General features: G+C 49.8%; 1 protein-coding gene across 2 annotated transcripts in view; it reads right to left on the bottom strand.

Moving 5' to 3' along the window:
- The window catches only part of CREBBP (CREB binding lysine acetyltransferase), a 69,185-nt gene extending 64,824 nt beyond the window's left edge, over window positions 1-4,361 (bottom strand). For both annotated transcript variants that reach the window (XM_081170254.1, XM_081170253.1), the window contains exons 1-2: window positions 4,163-4,361; window positions 623-1,341 (exon numbers count right to left, since the gene is read on the bottom strand). In XM_081170254.1, coding sequence (XP_081026380.1) covers window positions 623-1,341; window positions 4,163-4,247 — 804 coding nt within the window. In that variant the 5' untranslated portion in view covers window positions 4,248-4,361. The remainder of the gene's footprint in view (window positions 1-622; window positions 1,342-4,162) is intronic.
- Between the last annotated feature and the right edge of the window lie 12,706 nt (window positions 4,362-17,067).

Below are 17,067 nucleotides of genomic sequence, written 5' to 3' on the forward strand. Positions count from 1 at the left end.
TGCAGTTCCAAGAAAAATGAAGTTTACCAGGTACAGCCAATCCTCGGCTCCCAAACACCTCCATTACTGTACGTTTCGGCTCCCGAACGCCGAAAACCCGGAAGTGTTCTGGTATTGGAACGTTTTTTGGAAGTCGAACGTCCGACGTAGCTTCTACATGAGTGCAGGATGCTCCTGCAGCCAACTGAAGCCGTGCTTCGCTTGTCGAACATTTCGGAAGCCAAACAGGCTCTTGGAACGGATTATGTTTGACAACCAAGGTTTGACTGTACCACAAAAGCGGCACCTGACTTATCTGGCAGTTGTCAACAATTGTTGCTTGTGAAAAACAGTGTTTGAGAAACAGCAACACAAGGGCACATATTTAAAAGTAAGGTTATAGAGGAACACTTGCAAGATTTAACATTATCCTCCTCACTAAACACAAAGAATCTTTAACTGGCCCAGCTAATTCCTTGACTGCCTATGACAATTCTGTCGTATTTATTCCTACAATAATTCTGATAGCTGCACACAGAGGCCAGTTAGACCCAAGCCAGAAGCAAACATCTTCAAATTTAGCATCCGTAAGATCAGTTCAAGAGACACTTTAACAAAAACAACTGAAGTGAGTGCCACATACTTTTGCCATGGCTCCTGCCTGGGCTGTGTTCAGGCCCGTATGACCCGTCATTTGAGGAGACACCTGTGTCAAGGTCTCTGCCAGCACGCTGCTTGCATTTCCCTGCATGGCGGGGCTAGAATACTGCATCCCGGCACCTCGTCCTCTTCCAGCTGCTCCAAGGGATCCATTCATTACCTGCCCTTGCCCTTGCTGGGCCTGGTTCATTAACGTGTGGCCGCCAGAGTTACTATTGTGAAGAGCCGGGTGAGTCTGGTTGAAGCCAGTGTTCATGCACATCGCAGCAGCTCCTGCCTGGGAGGCTGCTGGGCTGCTGGCCACCATCCCCACTTGTTTCTGGGCTTGGGAGTTCAAGGCCGGAGCCGCTGGGGTGCTAGGCCCAGAAGTGCTGGCGGCCTGCTTGGCTAGACTCGATGCAGCAGCGTCTGCCTGGCTTAAGGGGTTCTTGCCCAGGACGCCCAGGCTGCTAATGGTGACGCCGCTCGGCTGCCCCTGGACTTGGTTATTCACTCCTGGCGTGGCGGCACTGCTGGAGTTCACGGTCCCAATTCCCGGGTTAAGAGAAGAGCCGCTGCCTCCCCTCAGGAGTTCAGAAAGTTGCTTGTGTTTGGAAGCTGCATCTTGAATAAGGTTCCCACTGCTGCTTAAGAGACTCAACTCTCCATTAGGGATCAGCTCATCCGGAAGATCATTTTCCAAGTCAAACAGGGGCTCAAAATCTGCAAGGTGAACAGAAGAGGTTGATGTAAGAGACAGAACATTCACACCCAGTTGATTTGCTTCTTGATGCAGCTGCTCAGCAACCCTGCTCAAGACAAGTTCTGCTGTGTGCAACTATGCCTACATGTTACAGCTTCACCGTTCAAATAACTGAGAGGCAGTTGCTAAAGAAAAGCGAAGCCCTTCTGTATTCTGATACTTTGCTGAGCAGCCCAACATGTTTTAAATTGTTGTATAAGGCACCATATGGCTTAACTTTAGCATAACGCAAAAGTACCTTGTACGCAAGAAGCAAAATACCAGTAAATTAGGTGCATGCCGGAACAAGGGGGGAAATGTAATGTTGCCCTCTCAACTATCTCTACTCAAGTATGACTGGGAAGCAAAGACTTTAAGCAAATAACAATCTGTCAAACCTTTTCCTCTCTTTTTAAATCTAGTTTCCATGAGGTTTATGAACTTTTTTTCCACAGCAGAACTGCTTCAAGATAGTATTGAGATCTAAATCAAATATTTTATGTTAGCCTTGAAAGAGAGGGAGAGTGGGGACCTGTCAACACCTTAGTGCAGGCATCCCCAAACTCAGCCCTCCAGATGTTTTGGAACTACAACTCTCACCATCCCTAGCTCACAGGAACAGTGGTCAGGGATGATGGGAATTGTAGTCCCAAAACATCTGGAGGGCCAAGTTTGGGGATGCCTACCTTAGTGTCTAGAAGGAAGGGTGAGTTAAACATGGAATGAACTAATGTACCTTCCACATCATAACAAAACAAAGAGCAATCAAGAATGAAGCAGCACACACAAATTTAGGAAAAACTAATCTGATGTTTATGTCAATACTGTACATCGCCAATGGGAAAGTATGTCAGAAACAGATACTGCAACACCCTTTCCATGTAGAAGCCTATTAGTAGTATCTCACCAAGCCATACTCGGCACCCCTTTTGGTTTGAAGATCCACTTCAAAGCCTAGGTTCCAAGGCTTGCACAAACTCCGTTTGGAAATAATGGCCAAGTTCACATGTGACACTAAGGCAGACCATGGCTTAGCACAAACACAAGGCTCCCAAAGAGGAGATCCCAGTCACTTTGCTCCTCCCTGGTCCTTTCAGCTCAGCCCAGCATGGCAGTGGCAACTAAGCCAAGGTAGGGTTTAGCATGTTGTCTGGACCCAGCACCGTAGTTAAGCTCTCTCTTCCCTAACCATGATTTATAGCTGAGGTTTTTTCTTTGCTGCAGAAGGTGTTTAAGGAAGAGAAAGCTTAATTATGATCCTGTTTTCAAACAACGTGCTAAGGCATACTTTGGCTTTGCTGCCAATGCTGCACGGGACTATAAAAGGGTCCAAGCTCCACTCAGGGAGCGAACACCTTTGCATAGTCCCAATAAGCCATAGTTTAGTTTACTGTTACATGAGTACAGACCAAACCATGGCGCAGCACTACATATGAACCAACTCCTTAACTGAGTTTGGGGTGTACAATGCATGCATATAGTTTTAGTATTAGGGTCTCAGAAATGTCACATTATTTCAATATGCGTTAACTGGGTAAATATTTATTTTTACATAATTTCAAGCCTAAAATATTAATATGGAACATTTTATCCGATATTTCAAACAGTTTAAAAGCAATAAACAAGTAAACCAAAAATAAAGATACAAAGCCACCACCTGATGAGACAGTTTAAAATAGTCACAACAGTGAAAATGCTTTTAAACGTCTGGATAAATAGAAAATATTTTGCCCAGCACTTAAAAGACAACCAAGTTGGCATCAGGTGTACCTCTCTAGGGAGGGCCTTCCATAGCTGGGGTTCCACATTGCCAAGCAAGCTCTCTCCTTCACTGAGACAAAGTTCATTTCTGATGGAGGAGTTCCACTGAATTAAAAAGCTATTGGAATATAGTCCAAATTGTGGAAACATTGAATAATTTGAAAGCTAAATACTGCAAGAACAGGCATCTCATGAGCTGGCTACCTGTAGCACCTTGCATATCATCAGAGAAACCATCTCCTGAAGCTCCTTCTACCATTTCCCTCTTGACACATTTGGAGAGCCTGAGGCAATCCAGAATTCCATCCAAAGCACAAAATGTATTCCAACACCAAGCCACCTTTTGTCCCAGGCCGTAAGACCTAATGCTTAACGCTCAACCCTTCAAGTTGTACAGCAGAATTGACATTAGCGCAACATTGTGCAGACAGAAAACTTCCAAGGGACGAGGGATCAGGCTGTGGCAAAAGGATACAGCGTTGCTCAGCATCTTCCCATGGCCACAATGTTACTTCCCATCAATGGGCAGCGGAAGACTCAGCATGCTGGAAAAGCGGCCAAGTGCCCCAGTATCCCAAAGCCCCGCTATGGATTGGCCCCGGGGCTCTCTGAACCTGCAACCCCACAAAGTGAGCTGTGAGTCCGCCCTTCCCGGGGGAGCGAGGGCGATCCATTCCTGACCCCCGTGGAAACTCCGCCTCCCTTTCATCCCTGAACCGAGGAGTCCATGTGCGCGGCTGCCAGGCGCACCTGCGCAGGATCCCGGAGGGGAGAGGCCGGGCAGCACCCGTCTCCCATTCCCCGGAGCTACTCCTGCTGCGCGGGACCGGGCCGTGGGGGGCCAGGGAGGTGCAGCGTGTGTCTCCCGCCCCCTTCGCCTCTCGCGGGGCTTCCTGGCCCACCCCGGACCCGGAGCCGGCTTTCCGCCCGCTTCCCTCGGGCGGCGGCGGCCCCGCTCTGCGCCGGGACCAAGCCGAGGCGAGAAGAAGGGGCGAGCCGGCGGCGGCGGAGCCGAGAGCAAGGGGCCGGGGCCGGGCTCACCTGCGGGGTCGGCGGCGGAGAAGCCGGGCGAGTTGAGCTTGGCCCGCTTGGCGTTGGGCGGCCCGTCCAGCAAGTTCTCCGCCATGGCCTGCAGCAGCGGCGGCGGCGGCGGCTCCTCCTCCTCCTCCTCGGCGTCCCCGTAGCGCTGGCGCTGCTGCTGCTGCCGCCCGGAGGCAGCGGCTCCTGGTCCTCCTCCTCCTCTTCGTCAGCGCTGGAGGGGCGCGGGGGGCGGAGGGGCCTCCCGCCGCCGCCACCGCGGCTGCCCCCCCATGGCCGGCGGGCGGAGGGGCGGAGGGGAGGCGGAGGCGGAGGCGGCAGGCAGGCAGGCAGGCCCGGCGCCCCTCCCCCGGCCCAGGAGGTGCCCGGATGGCGCCCGCCCGCCGCCCGCCCGCCCGCTCTCTCGGGGCGCTCCCTCCGCCCGGCACGCCCGACCCCCCGCTCGCTCGCCCCTCCCAGCGGCGCGGCCTGGGCTCGGGCCCACGGGCGGAGGGCGGGCGCCGCGGCCCACCAGGCCCCTGACAGGCGGGCGGGCGGCGTCTCCTCAGCGGCGGCGGCGGCGTCTCTGCCCGCCTTCCCGGCGCGGCGGGGTCTCGGCGAGAGCCGGCCTCGGGCTCCGGCGGCGGCGGCGTCTCCCGCGTCGAGGTGCCCGCGCCCCTCGGCCCGCCCGCCCGGCTGGCTGTCTGGCTGGCTCGCTCCCGGCCCGGCCCGGCTCCCGCCCGCGACGCGCTCCGGCTCCGCGACAAGATGGCGGCTGTTGATTCCTCAATTAAAAAAAAAAGAGAAAAGTTTTTTCTCTTCTCTTTTCCAGAGACGGAGGGGCGGGGCGTGCGCGGTGGCGTCAGCGCGCCAGGACACGCCCCCAGCCCCGCCGACCGCCGTAAAGGCGCGAGCGGAGGCGCAGGCAGGGAGACCGGCGAGAAGGCGAAGCAGCAGCAGCGCCCGCGACGTAGCTGCCAACCTTTCCCTTTTCTTGCGAGGAATCCTATTCGGAATAAGGGAATTTCCCTTAAAAAAAGGGGAAAGGTGACAGCTATGGTTGGCGAGGCTCCTTGGCCAACAAGAGACAGCGGCCCAGTCTGGCGGAACTCTCTGCCACTGGAGGGGCATCCAGGGCCAGATTTACGTATAAGCTAAACAAGCTCCAGCTCTTGGGGGACCCCAAAAAACATTAAAGGGGGGGGGGAAACCTGGATGTACATTTGCAAAATAAAAAACAAATACCGCTTTGGATTACAACCATGTCAAACCCGAAAGTGTGTGCCCCTTTTTTTGGATTACCACCCATTTTGGGGGGGAGACCCCATTGGCGAAAGCGCGCCTTCGGTTACAACCTGTTTTGGTTTACAACTGGACCTCTGGAACAGATTATGGTTGTAAACCAAGGTACCAATGTAAAATAAAACCTACATATGGCAGGAGTGTGTTGTGTTGTGTTGTGTTGTGTTGTGTTGTGTTGTGTTGTGTAGGCTCCTGTGATGTAAGTCATGGGCCCTGCCTGCTAGCCTGCTCCCTCAAATATCCCTGGTTTGCTCATTTCTATATATATAGGGTGCCTACATTCTGCATTGACTGGTTGCAGGGCAACATGGGCAAATGGCTTGAGATACCTATTAGGTCCATAAATTACCAGATAGCATATATTCAACACAAAAAAACAGCGACAATTTGTTGTTGGCAAAGGACAGCTGGACATATAAAGGGCCCCCATTGCCTCCACCCCATTATTAATTCTCTTTGGCGATCCCTCGTAGCTGAGTGAGATGGTCTTCCGTGAACACGGTTTTAACAGTGAGACCGTAAGTGACTGGAGGCCAGTTCTGGATCCACATGTCCTTCCACAGTGGGAACGTTGGTTTCCGGGCGGGAGTTGATCCTGGTGGGGATTTGCAAACACCCTTCCTCTTGCATGTTTCTCCCTTTCCTCCTGAGTTCAAGTGTCTTCAAAGCCCATGGCACCTTTGGTCAAGGCTGTTCTCCAGCTGGAGCGCTTGCAGGCCAGTGTTTCCCAGTTGTCGGTGTTTATGCTACATTTTTTTCAGATTTGCCTTGAGAGAGTCAAGGCCCACCCAGGCAACAGGCAAAGGCTGGGGCCTCGAAGGAGGAAAGAGAGATGATGGTTGTGGTTATTGGGTGGAAGCTGTGGGGCGGCTAGAGGCATGGAGGTTAAGAACCACAGGGGAGTCTGCCATGTGGCCAGACCACTTGAGCTCCGGGTGGCTGAGCAGATTCCCAGGGGAAGCAGAAAGTAGCCAGCAAGGCCCCCTCCCCCCCCCGTGACTTTGTTGGGCAAGGTGGCAGGCAGGGACCACTTGGATGCGCTTTGATGCAGTGGGCTGCCGAAGGTCAGCAGACAAGGGGGTGAGCTCTAGGCGGAAGAAAATGCAGGTGTTTGTTTTTTTAAGGGAAGCAGTGGGCTTGAGCCTTGTGCAAACAGGGCCGTCTTTACCCAGGGGTTCAAGGGGCTGAATTCTGGGGGGCATAAAATGTATACCTACTGTATACCCTCTTGATTGGCGGCAGTGAAAAGCAAAGGAGCAGAAGTCCCCACTCCTATGTTACTCTGTAGCGTCAAATATTCCCGACAAGTCAGGAAACAAAAGCAGGTTTTTTCCGCTGCATCGTTGTTAGAGGTGAGCAATTTTCTTCCTCCCCCCAAAAAAGCTCAACAACTTTGAGTTAAACCCCCCCCCCAAATTTGGGGGCTCTGGGCGGATCTTTGCACCCTGGTGCTGCATATGCTAAAGTTGGCCCTGTGTGCAAATGGCTCAAGGACTTGCAGGAGAATCCGGCCAGTGACCTGAATTTGCAGTTTGAAGCTCTTGCTGTTCTGCAGAAGCCCCTGGTCAATTTTGTTCCTACCTGAGACCCAAATTTTCCCCTCCTTCGGTTTCTGACAACTGGGACTCAGAATCGTTGCTGCCTCCAAGCAGAACGTGGCTCTGGCTGGTAGCCCTGACAGCTTCCTCATCCTCCACGAATGTGACAAATCTTTTTCTGAAACCATCCAAATTGGTGGCTCTTATGGGAGTGTGTGACTGTCATAGTTTAGGCACTTAGTTCAGCTATGGACTGTCTTTTGTATGTCTTCCAGCTATTTTCACCCGACCATTGGGGAAGGGTGGGATAAAGTTTGTGCATTTGTAGAGCCCAAACCCCTCAGCCCCCCCCTCCAATAACAGCCAGTCCAAAGGTCTCTTTGAATCCCTGCGACGGGGTGAGCTCCTGCTGCTGTCCCAGCACCTGCCGACCTAGCAGTTCGAAAGCACGCCAGTACAAGTAGATAAATAGTCACCTTTGACTGGACTTAACTGTCCAGGGGTCCTTGATCTTGACCTCCTAACCTCACACTCCATGACTGCTCTGCCATTTATGCTTACTAGTTCTAGCCCACTCTTGGTCACAGTACCCCGGCTGTCCTGCAAGCTGCTCCACTGTCCGGCAGGCTCTTCTGCTTATTATTTCAACACAAAAGGATATCCTGTATTTTCCGCCCCATAAGACGCACCTGACCATAAGACGCACCTGACCATAAGACGCACCTAGTTTTTAGAGGAGAAAAATAAGGGAAAAAAATATTCTGAACAAAACAGTGGATGTATGATTTTTGTGGTTCATGCTGTTGCCACAGACATGATATGTGATGTGACGGTGAGTTTCTCTCCTCGTTGCTTGCTTTAGTCTTCCTGTCTCCTCTCCTTGCAAGTTCGCTGCCTTTACCTCCCCCCTCCCAGGCAGCCTCCTTTATCACTAGTGTCCCTTATCTCCCTCCCGATCGCTTGCCGATCAGCTGCTCAGCGGCTTTTTTTCAACACCCCCTTCCCTCTTTCTAAAAAGGAACAAAGAAAGAAAAGCAGGATCTGCTTTTTGCCCCTGGGCAATTCGGCTCCAGGGACCACGCATTCGCTCCATAAGATGCACAGACATTTCCCCTTACTTTTTAGGAGGAGAAAAAGTGCGTCATATGGAGCGAAAAATACGGTAAATAAGAAATAAACTACATTCCAAGAGCCGAACATTCTCTTTGCAAACCTCTCTCCAAAACAGGGCATCGGAAAGAGCCGCACTTCACTGCAGCATTTCGGGGGGCATTCAGCAATCTCTTTCTGCCCCCAGCCCCCTCCAAGCTCTGCAGAGCAATATTTCCAGCGAAATGAACAACCAAGGAGCAAATCTCATCATCCTCAAGAGAAGCAGGGAATTAAAAAATCAAACTGGTACATGGAGAATTCCACACGGAAAAGGATCACTCTGAGGACCTATTGTTTCCCCCCCTTATTGAATAACTTTTTGTCGGGGTTTATAAACAAGGATCATAGGAATAAGAAAGGACACAAATTAATAGACCAAGTCTTCTTGTGTCGTTTGTGTATCACAAAAACAGTGCGATAAATTTGCAGCAACATCTGCAACACAGGGCTCATTTCTAGCGGTCAATGTGTGAGTTCTTGGTTTGTGAATTGGTTTAAACAAAACCAAAGGGGAAACAGGATAGAACAGAAATAGCAGATAACATGCAGCATTGCATAGCTAAATGCCTAGTCAGGAACCCTTGCGGTTGTGCTTAGATTAAGTGTGAGTAATAGTCATTTTCCCTCTTAAGCTACCAATGAATCAATATGAAGGCATATTGATGAATGTGGGAGCAGGGTTCAAAGGGAAGATAATAATTTATGTTGACATTTAAATTTAGATTCACTAGATTGACCAAAGGCTGAAGGGGGATTGTTCATTTTCTGGAATATTGGCATGCTGTGAAATTTAATAATAAAATAAAGCCCTATTTCTTTATCTGTCCGTGTGTCAATCATAGGCTATTTGCTAATCTCTCAAGAAGGGCTGTTTCCCAAGTTGTTTTGTACCAATTGTCTATCATTGTCCCTGAAACGTCTTTCCAGAGTCTAGTTATGTTATTTCTCGCCGCTTGCAATGAACAGCTTATTAATGCTTTATTATATAAATCCAGATTGTTGTCTTGAAATATACTTCATAAAGCTGAATTTGGTTTGACTTCCAATGGTAGTTTTCTCATTTTATTAATTTATTGGAATATCGAATTCCAGAAAGGCTGGATTTTTGTACATTCCCACCACATGTGGAGATAAGTACCGGGTGTATGGCAGCCCTGCCAGCACTGACATAAAGCAATTAAACGTTGATAGAATTAAAACTATATACACATCTAAAATCTATTAAACCCATACCAATCATTACAATAAAAGCAGCATTAAAAGGTTAGGCTGGCCTCGACCAAAGCCAGGGCCTTTTTGGCTGTGGCCCCAGGCTGGTGGAACGCTCTGTCTCAAGAGACCAAGAGACCATTAAAAGCAGTCAGTCCCCCAAAGCCTGTTGGAACAAGAAGGTCTTTGCCATCGCAAGGACAGCAAGGAGGGAGCCAGTCTGGCTTCCCTAGGCAGGGAGTTCCAAAGTTGTCTGGGAGGAGCCACCACCGAGAAGGCCTTCTCCTGCCTCCCCACCCAGTGTGCTTTTAAGGGTGGCAGGACTGAGAGAATGGCCACTCCCCAAGATCCCCAAACCCTTGAGTTTTAATAATAATAATAATAATAATAATAATAATAATAATAATAATAATAATAATTTATTTATATCCTGCCCTCCCCAGCCAGAACCGGGCTCAGGGCGGCTAACATCAAAATATAAAATTCTGCAGTCAACTGAAATACAGCTTAAAATCAGATTAAATCAAAACAAGATCAGATGGCTACCTGCAAATTATAACTATAGGGCAGGGGTCAGCAAGGTTTATGTTGCCTGGGCCGGATTGGTCCCGCGGAGATCCCTCCTGTTAAGTTGTGGGCAAACATATCAGACGACACAGCGATTCTTCAAACAGCTCTACTTTATTCAGATGCCAGAACAGAACTAAACTGAGGGGCTCAGTCAGCCTGCTTATATAGAGCTCCAGAACAATGTAACTGTTGCCATTTTCTAAAACTATCCAATCACTGAACATCACTTTTCGATCCTTCATTTGCATACAAAACTATCCAATCACTGAACGTCACTTTTCGATCCTTCATTTGCATAACTATCTACGGTATCCCCCTGCTGGCCCAGGGTGAGAACTTCAGTACATAACACCTCCGTGGGCCGGATCGTGCACACACGCCCGTGATTTTCGGCGCCGTGGAAGCGAGCCACCACGCTGCGCTGTGCCGGTTTAGCGCAGCGAGTGAGCGAGCGAGCGGGCGACTCAGTTTGTTGGTGGCTTGGGGGCCGGTCAAACAACCTCAGTGGGCTGCTTCTGGCCCATGGGCCTTAGGTTACAGACCCCTGTTGGGAACCTTAAGTACTCACCAGGCTCAGCTATTTGTATGAGCTGGTGAGAAGAGTTAGAGAGGCCCCTTATATGCAGGGTCTTGTAACAGGAGAGGGGTCAGACTCTGCCTTGGCCAAAGACCTGGTGGAATAGCTCCGTCTTGCAGGCCCTGCAGAAAGATGCCAAGTCCAGTCTCTTTTGACAGAACGTTCCACCAGGCTGGGGCCACTGCCGAAAAGGCCCTGGCACTGGTCACGGCCAGTCTAACCTCCTTCAGGCCCCAGACCTCCAATATGTTATTGTTTGCGGACCATAAGGTCCTCCGCAGGGCATACCAGGAGAGGTGGTCCCGTAGGTACGAGGGTCCCAGGTTGTATAGGGCAGGGGTCAGCAAACTTTTTCAGCAGGGGGCCGGTCCACTGTCCCTCAAACCTTGTGGGGGGCCAGACTATATTTTAGGAGGGAAATGAATGAATTCCTATGCCCCACAAATAACCCAGAGATTCATTTCCAATAAAAGCACACATTCTGCTCATGTAAAAACACGCTGATTCCTGGACCGTCCGCGGGCCGGATTGAGAAGGCGATTGGGTCGGATCCAGCCCTTGGGCCTTAGTTTGCCTACCCTTGGTATAGGGCTTTAAAGGTTAGAACCAGCACCTTAAACCTGACCCTGTACTCCACCAGGAGCCAGTGCAGCTCATATAGCACTGGATGAATGTGATCCTGCAGCGATGACCCCATAAGGAGTCTCTGCACCCACTGGAGTTTCTGGGTCAGCTTCAAGGGCAGCCCAGCGTAGAGCAAATTACAAAAATTGAGCCTGGAGGTGACCATTGCATGGATCACAGTGGTGAAATCAGGGCAAGAATGATAAGGAACCAACTGCTTAACAGGGTGGAGATGGAAAAATGCCGCCTTTGCTGTAGCTGTAACCTGCACCTCCATAGAGAGGGAGGCGTCAAGGGTTACACCCAGACTCTTGACAGAAGGTGCTGGCACTAATTGAGCCCCTGCAAGGGATGGGAGTTTACCCCCCAAATAGAGATGGGAAGGCCTGGAGAAAACCCAGAAAAATGGGGGGGGGGACCAGGTTTTTCCCCACAGTCGTTTTTCCCCAGAAAAATTGAAAAAAAATGTTTGATATAGTTTGAATATTCCACACACTCCCCTCTCCCAATTTTTCCTGATAAAAATGGCTTTGGAAAAAAACAGGGGGAAAAATCCTGTCCCCCCCAATTTTTCCACCCCCCCAGCCTTCTAGCACCCCCACTTTGGAGCTCCCAGGCAGGTGCTCTCATTGTACTCTTTCCGGCATCTGCTCAAAACATTTTCATTAGGGCAGCCCATCTGAACAGGTAGAAGTTGCATGCGATTTACTTCCTTTTAACCATTGCTGACTTTAATCACCTTAGATACCTGCTTTTAACTGTCACCTTAGATACAGTACCTGCTTTTTAATGCTCTGTTGTATATTTTTGTAAACGGTTTAGAAGCTCTCTTACCATCATGCGGTTTATAACATGTAATAACAAATTTCAGTTTAAAACACACACACACTCCTTTTCCTTTGAGCCTTAGTGTAACATTTGTTGTTGTTGTTTAGTCATTTAGTCGTGTCCAACTCTTCGTGACCCCCTGGACCAGAACACGCCAGGCCCTCCTGTCTTCCACTGCCTCCCACAGTTTGGTCAAACTCATGCTGGCAGCTTCAAGAACACTGTCCCACCATCTCGTCCTCTATCATCCCCTTCTCCTTGTGCCCTCCATCTTTCCCAGCATCAGGGTCTTTTCCAGGGAGTCTTCTCTTTTCATGAAGTGGCCAAAGTATTGGAGCCTCAGCTTCACGATCTGTCCTTCTAGTGAGCACTCAGGGCTGATTTCCTTAAGAATGGATACGTTTTGATCTTCTTGCAGTCCATGGGACTCTCAAGAGTCTCCTCCAGCACCATAACTCAAAAGCATCAATTCTTCGGCGATCAGCCTTCTGGATGGTCCAGCTCTCACTTCCATACATCACTACTGGGAAGACCATGGCTTTAACTATACGGACCTTTGTTGGCAAGGTGATGTCTCTGCTTTTTAAGATGCTGTCTAGGTTTGTCATTGCTTCTCTCCCAAGGAGCAGGCGTCTTTTAATTACATGGCTGCTGTCACCATCTGCAGTGATCATGGAGCCCAAGAAAGTAAAATCTCTCACTGCCTCCATTTCCCCCCCTTCTATTTGCCAGGAGGTGATGGGCCCAGTGGCCATGATCTTGGTTTTTTTGATGTTGAGCTTCAGACCATATTTTGCGCTCTCCTCTTTCACCCTCATTAAAAGGTTCCTTAATTCCTCCTCACTTTCTGCCATCAAGGTTGTGTCATCTGCATATCTGAGGTTGTTGATATTTCTTCCGGCGATCTTAATTCCGGTTTGGGATTCATCCAGCCCAGCCTTTCGCATGATGAATTCTGCATATAAGCAGGGGGACAATATACAGCCTTGCCGTACTCCTTTCCCAATTTTGAACCAATCAGTTGTTCCATATCCAGTTCTAACTGTAGCTTCTTGTCCCACATAGAGATTTCTCAGGAGACAGATGAGGTGATCAGGCACTCCCATTTCTTTAAGAACTTGTCATAGTTTACTGTGGTCAACACAGTCAATGGCTTTTGCATAGTCAATGAAGCAGAAGTAGATGTCTTTCTGGAACTCTCTAGCTTTCTCTATAATCCAGCGCATGTTTGCAATTTGGTCTCTGGTTCCTCTGCCCCTTTGAAATCCAGCTTGCACTTCTGGGAGTTCTCGGTCCACATACTGCTTAAGCCTGCCTTGTAGAATTTTAAGCATAACCTTGCTAGCGTGTGAAATGAGTGCAATTGTGCGGTAGTTGGAGCATTCTTTGGCACTGCCCTTCTTTGGGATTGGGATGTAGACTGATCTTCTCCAGTCCTCTGGCCACTGCTGAGTTTTCCAAATTTGCTGGCATATTGAGTGTAAAACTACTCCACACTGAATTTTTTTTTCAATTTTTCCAAAATTTCCAATTTTCCCCAGGGGAAGACAGGGGATCGGGACCCCCCCCATGGCTTCAAAACTTCTGGAAATTTTACATCTCTACCCCCAACCCCATGTCATCTTGACCCAACCAGAGGACCTCTGTCTTTGAAGGATTTAGCTTCAACCGGCTGCCCAGCAACCATCCAGCCACAGCTTCCAAGCATCTGGTCATTTTATCTGGGGCCACATCAGGATGGCCGTCCATCAACAGATAAAGTTATGAAGGTAATCTGGAGAGGGCGAGTGGGTCAATTGTATACCCTCAAGAGTCCTTGGAGGAAAGGTGGGTTTCTAAGGTCATAATGAAATAAAGCACCACAGAAGGCCCCTGGGAGCACAAAGATGCCTAGAGGTGGTGACTGCAGGTGGAGAGAGAGAAGATGGCTCCGTAAGACAAGTCAGCCTATCCTCTGCCACTGGAATGGGAAGAATTTTCGCCAGTGGCTCCTGGGACAGAAAAGTTTTCTTTTTGCTGGGCAGGTTGAGTCCCCAAATGTTTTCTTTTTCTTTTTCCTCATGAGCTACTCTGCGCTTGCGCTCTCTCTCTCTCTCTCTCTCTCTCTCTCTCTCTCTCTCTCTCTCTCTGCCTGTGCTAACTGAATGTCAGCTGTGATTCTGGCCTTTTCTCTTTCTTTCTCTGCTTCAACTGTATGTTTTTCTTCCTCTGCAGAGCCGCCTTTCTCATAGGGGTTAGTGGTGCATCACGCCAGGGTGCCGGCCTCTCAGTTGCGCCCCAGCAAGTGGGGGAGCTGCACGGCTTTCCTGGTGGCCTCCCCTTTCCCTGCACGCCCGCCAGCTGCGCCAGTCAACCACAAGGCTGCCAGGCGTGCAGCTTTCCTCCCAAGCCTCTGCGAGGATCGCTCTCCTGCAGCGGCATAGGGGAGAGTTGCGCCACCCCGGATGGCTGGCAGTGCGCAGCTACGGCCACCCCAACACTATCTGTGGTAATTTGGGGGCGCTGGGCGGATATTTGCACCCCAGTGCTGCATCTGCTAAAGAGGGCCCTGTTTCTCTGCTTCAACTTTAGCCAGTTCCAATCTTAGCCTCACCATCTCCAATTCAAAAGGAGGATTCTCCTCAGATGTGGCAGCTCCTGGCACTGGGTCACCCCGAGTCTCTTTTGCTTGGTACTTGCTGGCCATTTTTGAACAGAAAACATTTCTTCTTTTAATAATATATCCTCAACGCTTTGTTAAACTGGTTGTTCTGTATCTCTGGGTACGTTTCTGTGTGGGTTTTAACTACGTATCCCGGTGCTACCACCAATTAATATCCGACGGCTCAATGGCTATTTTTCCCCTGGTGTCGTTGGGCCAACACTTCTCTTAAATATTGGGCACCCACCTCACAAGAACACCAATCCCACGAATTCCCACAAGATATTCTCAAAATATCTGCCTGAGACTCCAAATTACTAAGGTTTCCCTCACGCAAATCCCCCTTGGATTTGCGTGAGGGAAACCTTTGTAATTTGGAATCTCAGGCAGGATTTGTTCAAATAAACAATAAAGATTTTATTTAACAAAGGAAGTTTATGACACGAGTGGGTAAAACACAGGATACTTCAGATTATAATGTTATTTCACTTCAGTGCTTTCTCAGATGTTGCACAGTTGTTGCTACTTAATACTTTGGTTCTTAACTTAATACTTTGGTTCTTGTAGTGTGTATGGGTTGCTCGTGCGTAAGTTGCCACCTCTCTTGGCTATGTTGCCTGGTTAAATCTTTCTGTCTGGACAGCCCTTCACTTCGTGGCTGCCTCAGTCGCTAGCAGAATCCGTCAGTGGGCGTTTCTTAAATCTTTTCCAACATAAAAGTTGTTTGACACCCAGTCTCCTCCTACTCTCTCTGCGCGGATGTCTTCTGCGCAGGGAGGGCGTGGGTAGCGGAGGACCCGTGATTTCCCCGCTGGTGTCCGGTGAAGAGTCCTGGAGCCCTCTCGCCGATTCCCCCATCAGCCCCTCTATATCCCTGGTGTTGCGCTGATTTGCTTCCCCATCTGCGGAGCTGCCTCTCTCCCTGCTGGGCCCTTCTCCAGCATCATTTGAGAGCCTTCCCTCCTCCTCTAGCTCCGATGTCAGTTCCCTGACAGTTCTTAAACAAGATGGTACTTCCTGTCAGTTATACCCCCTTAGACAACCCTACTCCTGAGGTACTCCAAGTAACAGACCCAAGGAATCACTGGTTTGGGGAGTCTTCTCTTTTTGTAGAAGAATCTCTCCCCTCCTGACTGGAATGAGACCTAAATAGACTCTATTCTCACAGCTTCTACTTCTCCTGGCTCAGCCTCAGCCTCCCAGTTAATTCCTGGCCGATTACTCTCCCAGGACACCACACACTTCTCCTTTACATTAAGCTCAGAGACTCCTTTCTGTAGCTCATGGGTAGGCAAACTAAGGCCCGGGGGCCGGATCCGGCCCAATCGCCTTCTCACTCGGCCCACGGATGGTCTGGGAATCAGCGTGTTTTTACATGAGCAGAATGTGTGCTTTTATTGGAAATGCATCTCTGGGTTATTTGTGGGGCATAGGAATTTGTTCATTTATTTTTCTTTCCAAAATACAGTCCGGCCCCCACAAGGTTGGAGGGACAGTGGACCGGCCCCCTGCCTACCCTATCCTCCCACCCTCAATCCCTCCCTCCTGCTTCAACTAACTCTGTCTCTCCAAATCCTCTCCTTTTCAAGTCCCCCTCCGGGAACCTCGGCCAATCAGAGGCTGCCGTACATTAACCATTTGCAGGCAGGGAAAAAAGAAAAAGAAACACCTGGGGACTCAACCTGTCCAGCAAAAACAAGGTGGTGACTGCAGGTGGAGAGAGAAGATGGCTCCATAAGACAATCAACCCACTCTCTGCCACTGGAACGGGAAGGATTTTCAGCAGCAGCTCCTTTTGTGCGATGCCCTCAATGAAGGGAGGCATGCTTATGACACACTAATAATAATAATAATAATAATAATAATAATAATAATAATAATAATAATAATAATAATAATAATAATAATTTATTATTTATACCCTGCCCATCTGGCTGGGTTTCCCCAGCCCCTCTGGGCGGCTTCCAACAAAATATTAATATACAGTAATGCATCAAACATTAAAAGCTTCCCCAAACAGGGCTGCCTTCAGATATCTTCTAAAAGTCAGATAGTGGTTTATTTCCTTCACATCTGAAGGGAGGGTGTTCCACAGGGATGGCGCCACTACTGAGATGGCCCTCTGCCTGGCTCCCTGCTACCTCACTTCTCGCAGGGAGGGAACCACCAGAAGGCCCTCGGATCTGGACCTCAGTGTCTGGGTAGAATGATGAGTCGGGCAACTCCTGGGTGAACAGGTGAGTTTGAAGGAGGTGCTGGGAAGCAGATAACAGCTGAGGTCTGCTTTATTTCCTTTGATGCCCCAGAGGGACACAAGGCTGAGGGCGTTTGGGGGGGGGTGGCTAAAAGGGGAGCCCAGGTCCACTGGCCTGAAGGTACCAAGTGGTGACCCGGGCCGGGAGCCCAGTGTCCCTTGGGGCCAGTCCCTGGCCAGGCTCTGACCTTACAATAGGCGGCGGAACCCTGTTTCCCAGGAGACCAGGAGGGT

This window comes from Podarcis bocagei, assembly GCF_964188305.1.
Source record: "Podarcis bocagei genome assembly, chromosome: 14".
Classification (NCBI taxonomy): domain Eukaryota; kingdom Metazoa; phylum Chordata; class Lepidosauria; order Squamata; family Lacertidae; genus Podarcis; species Podarcis bocagei.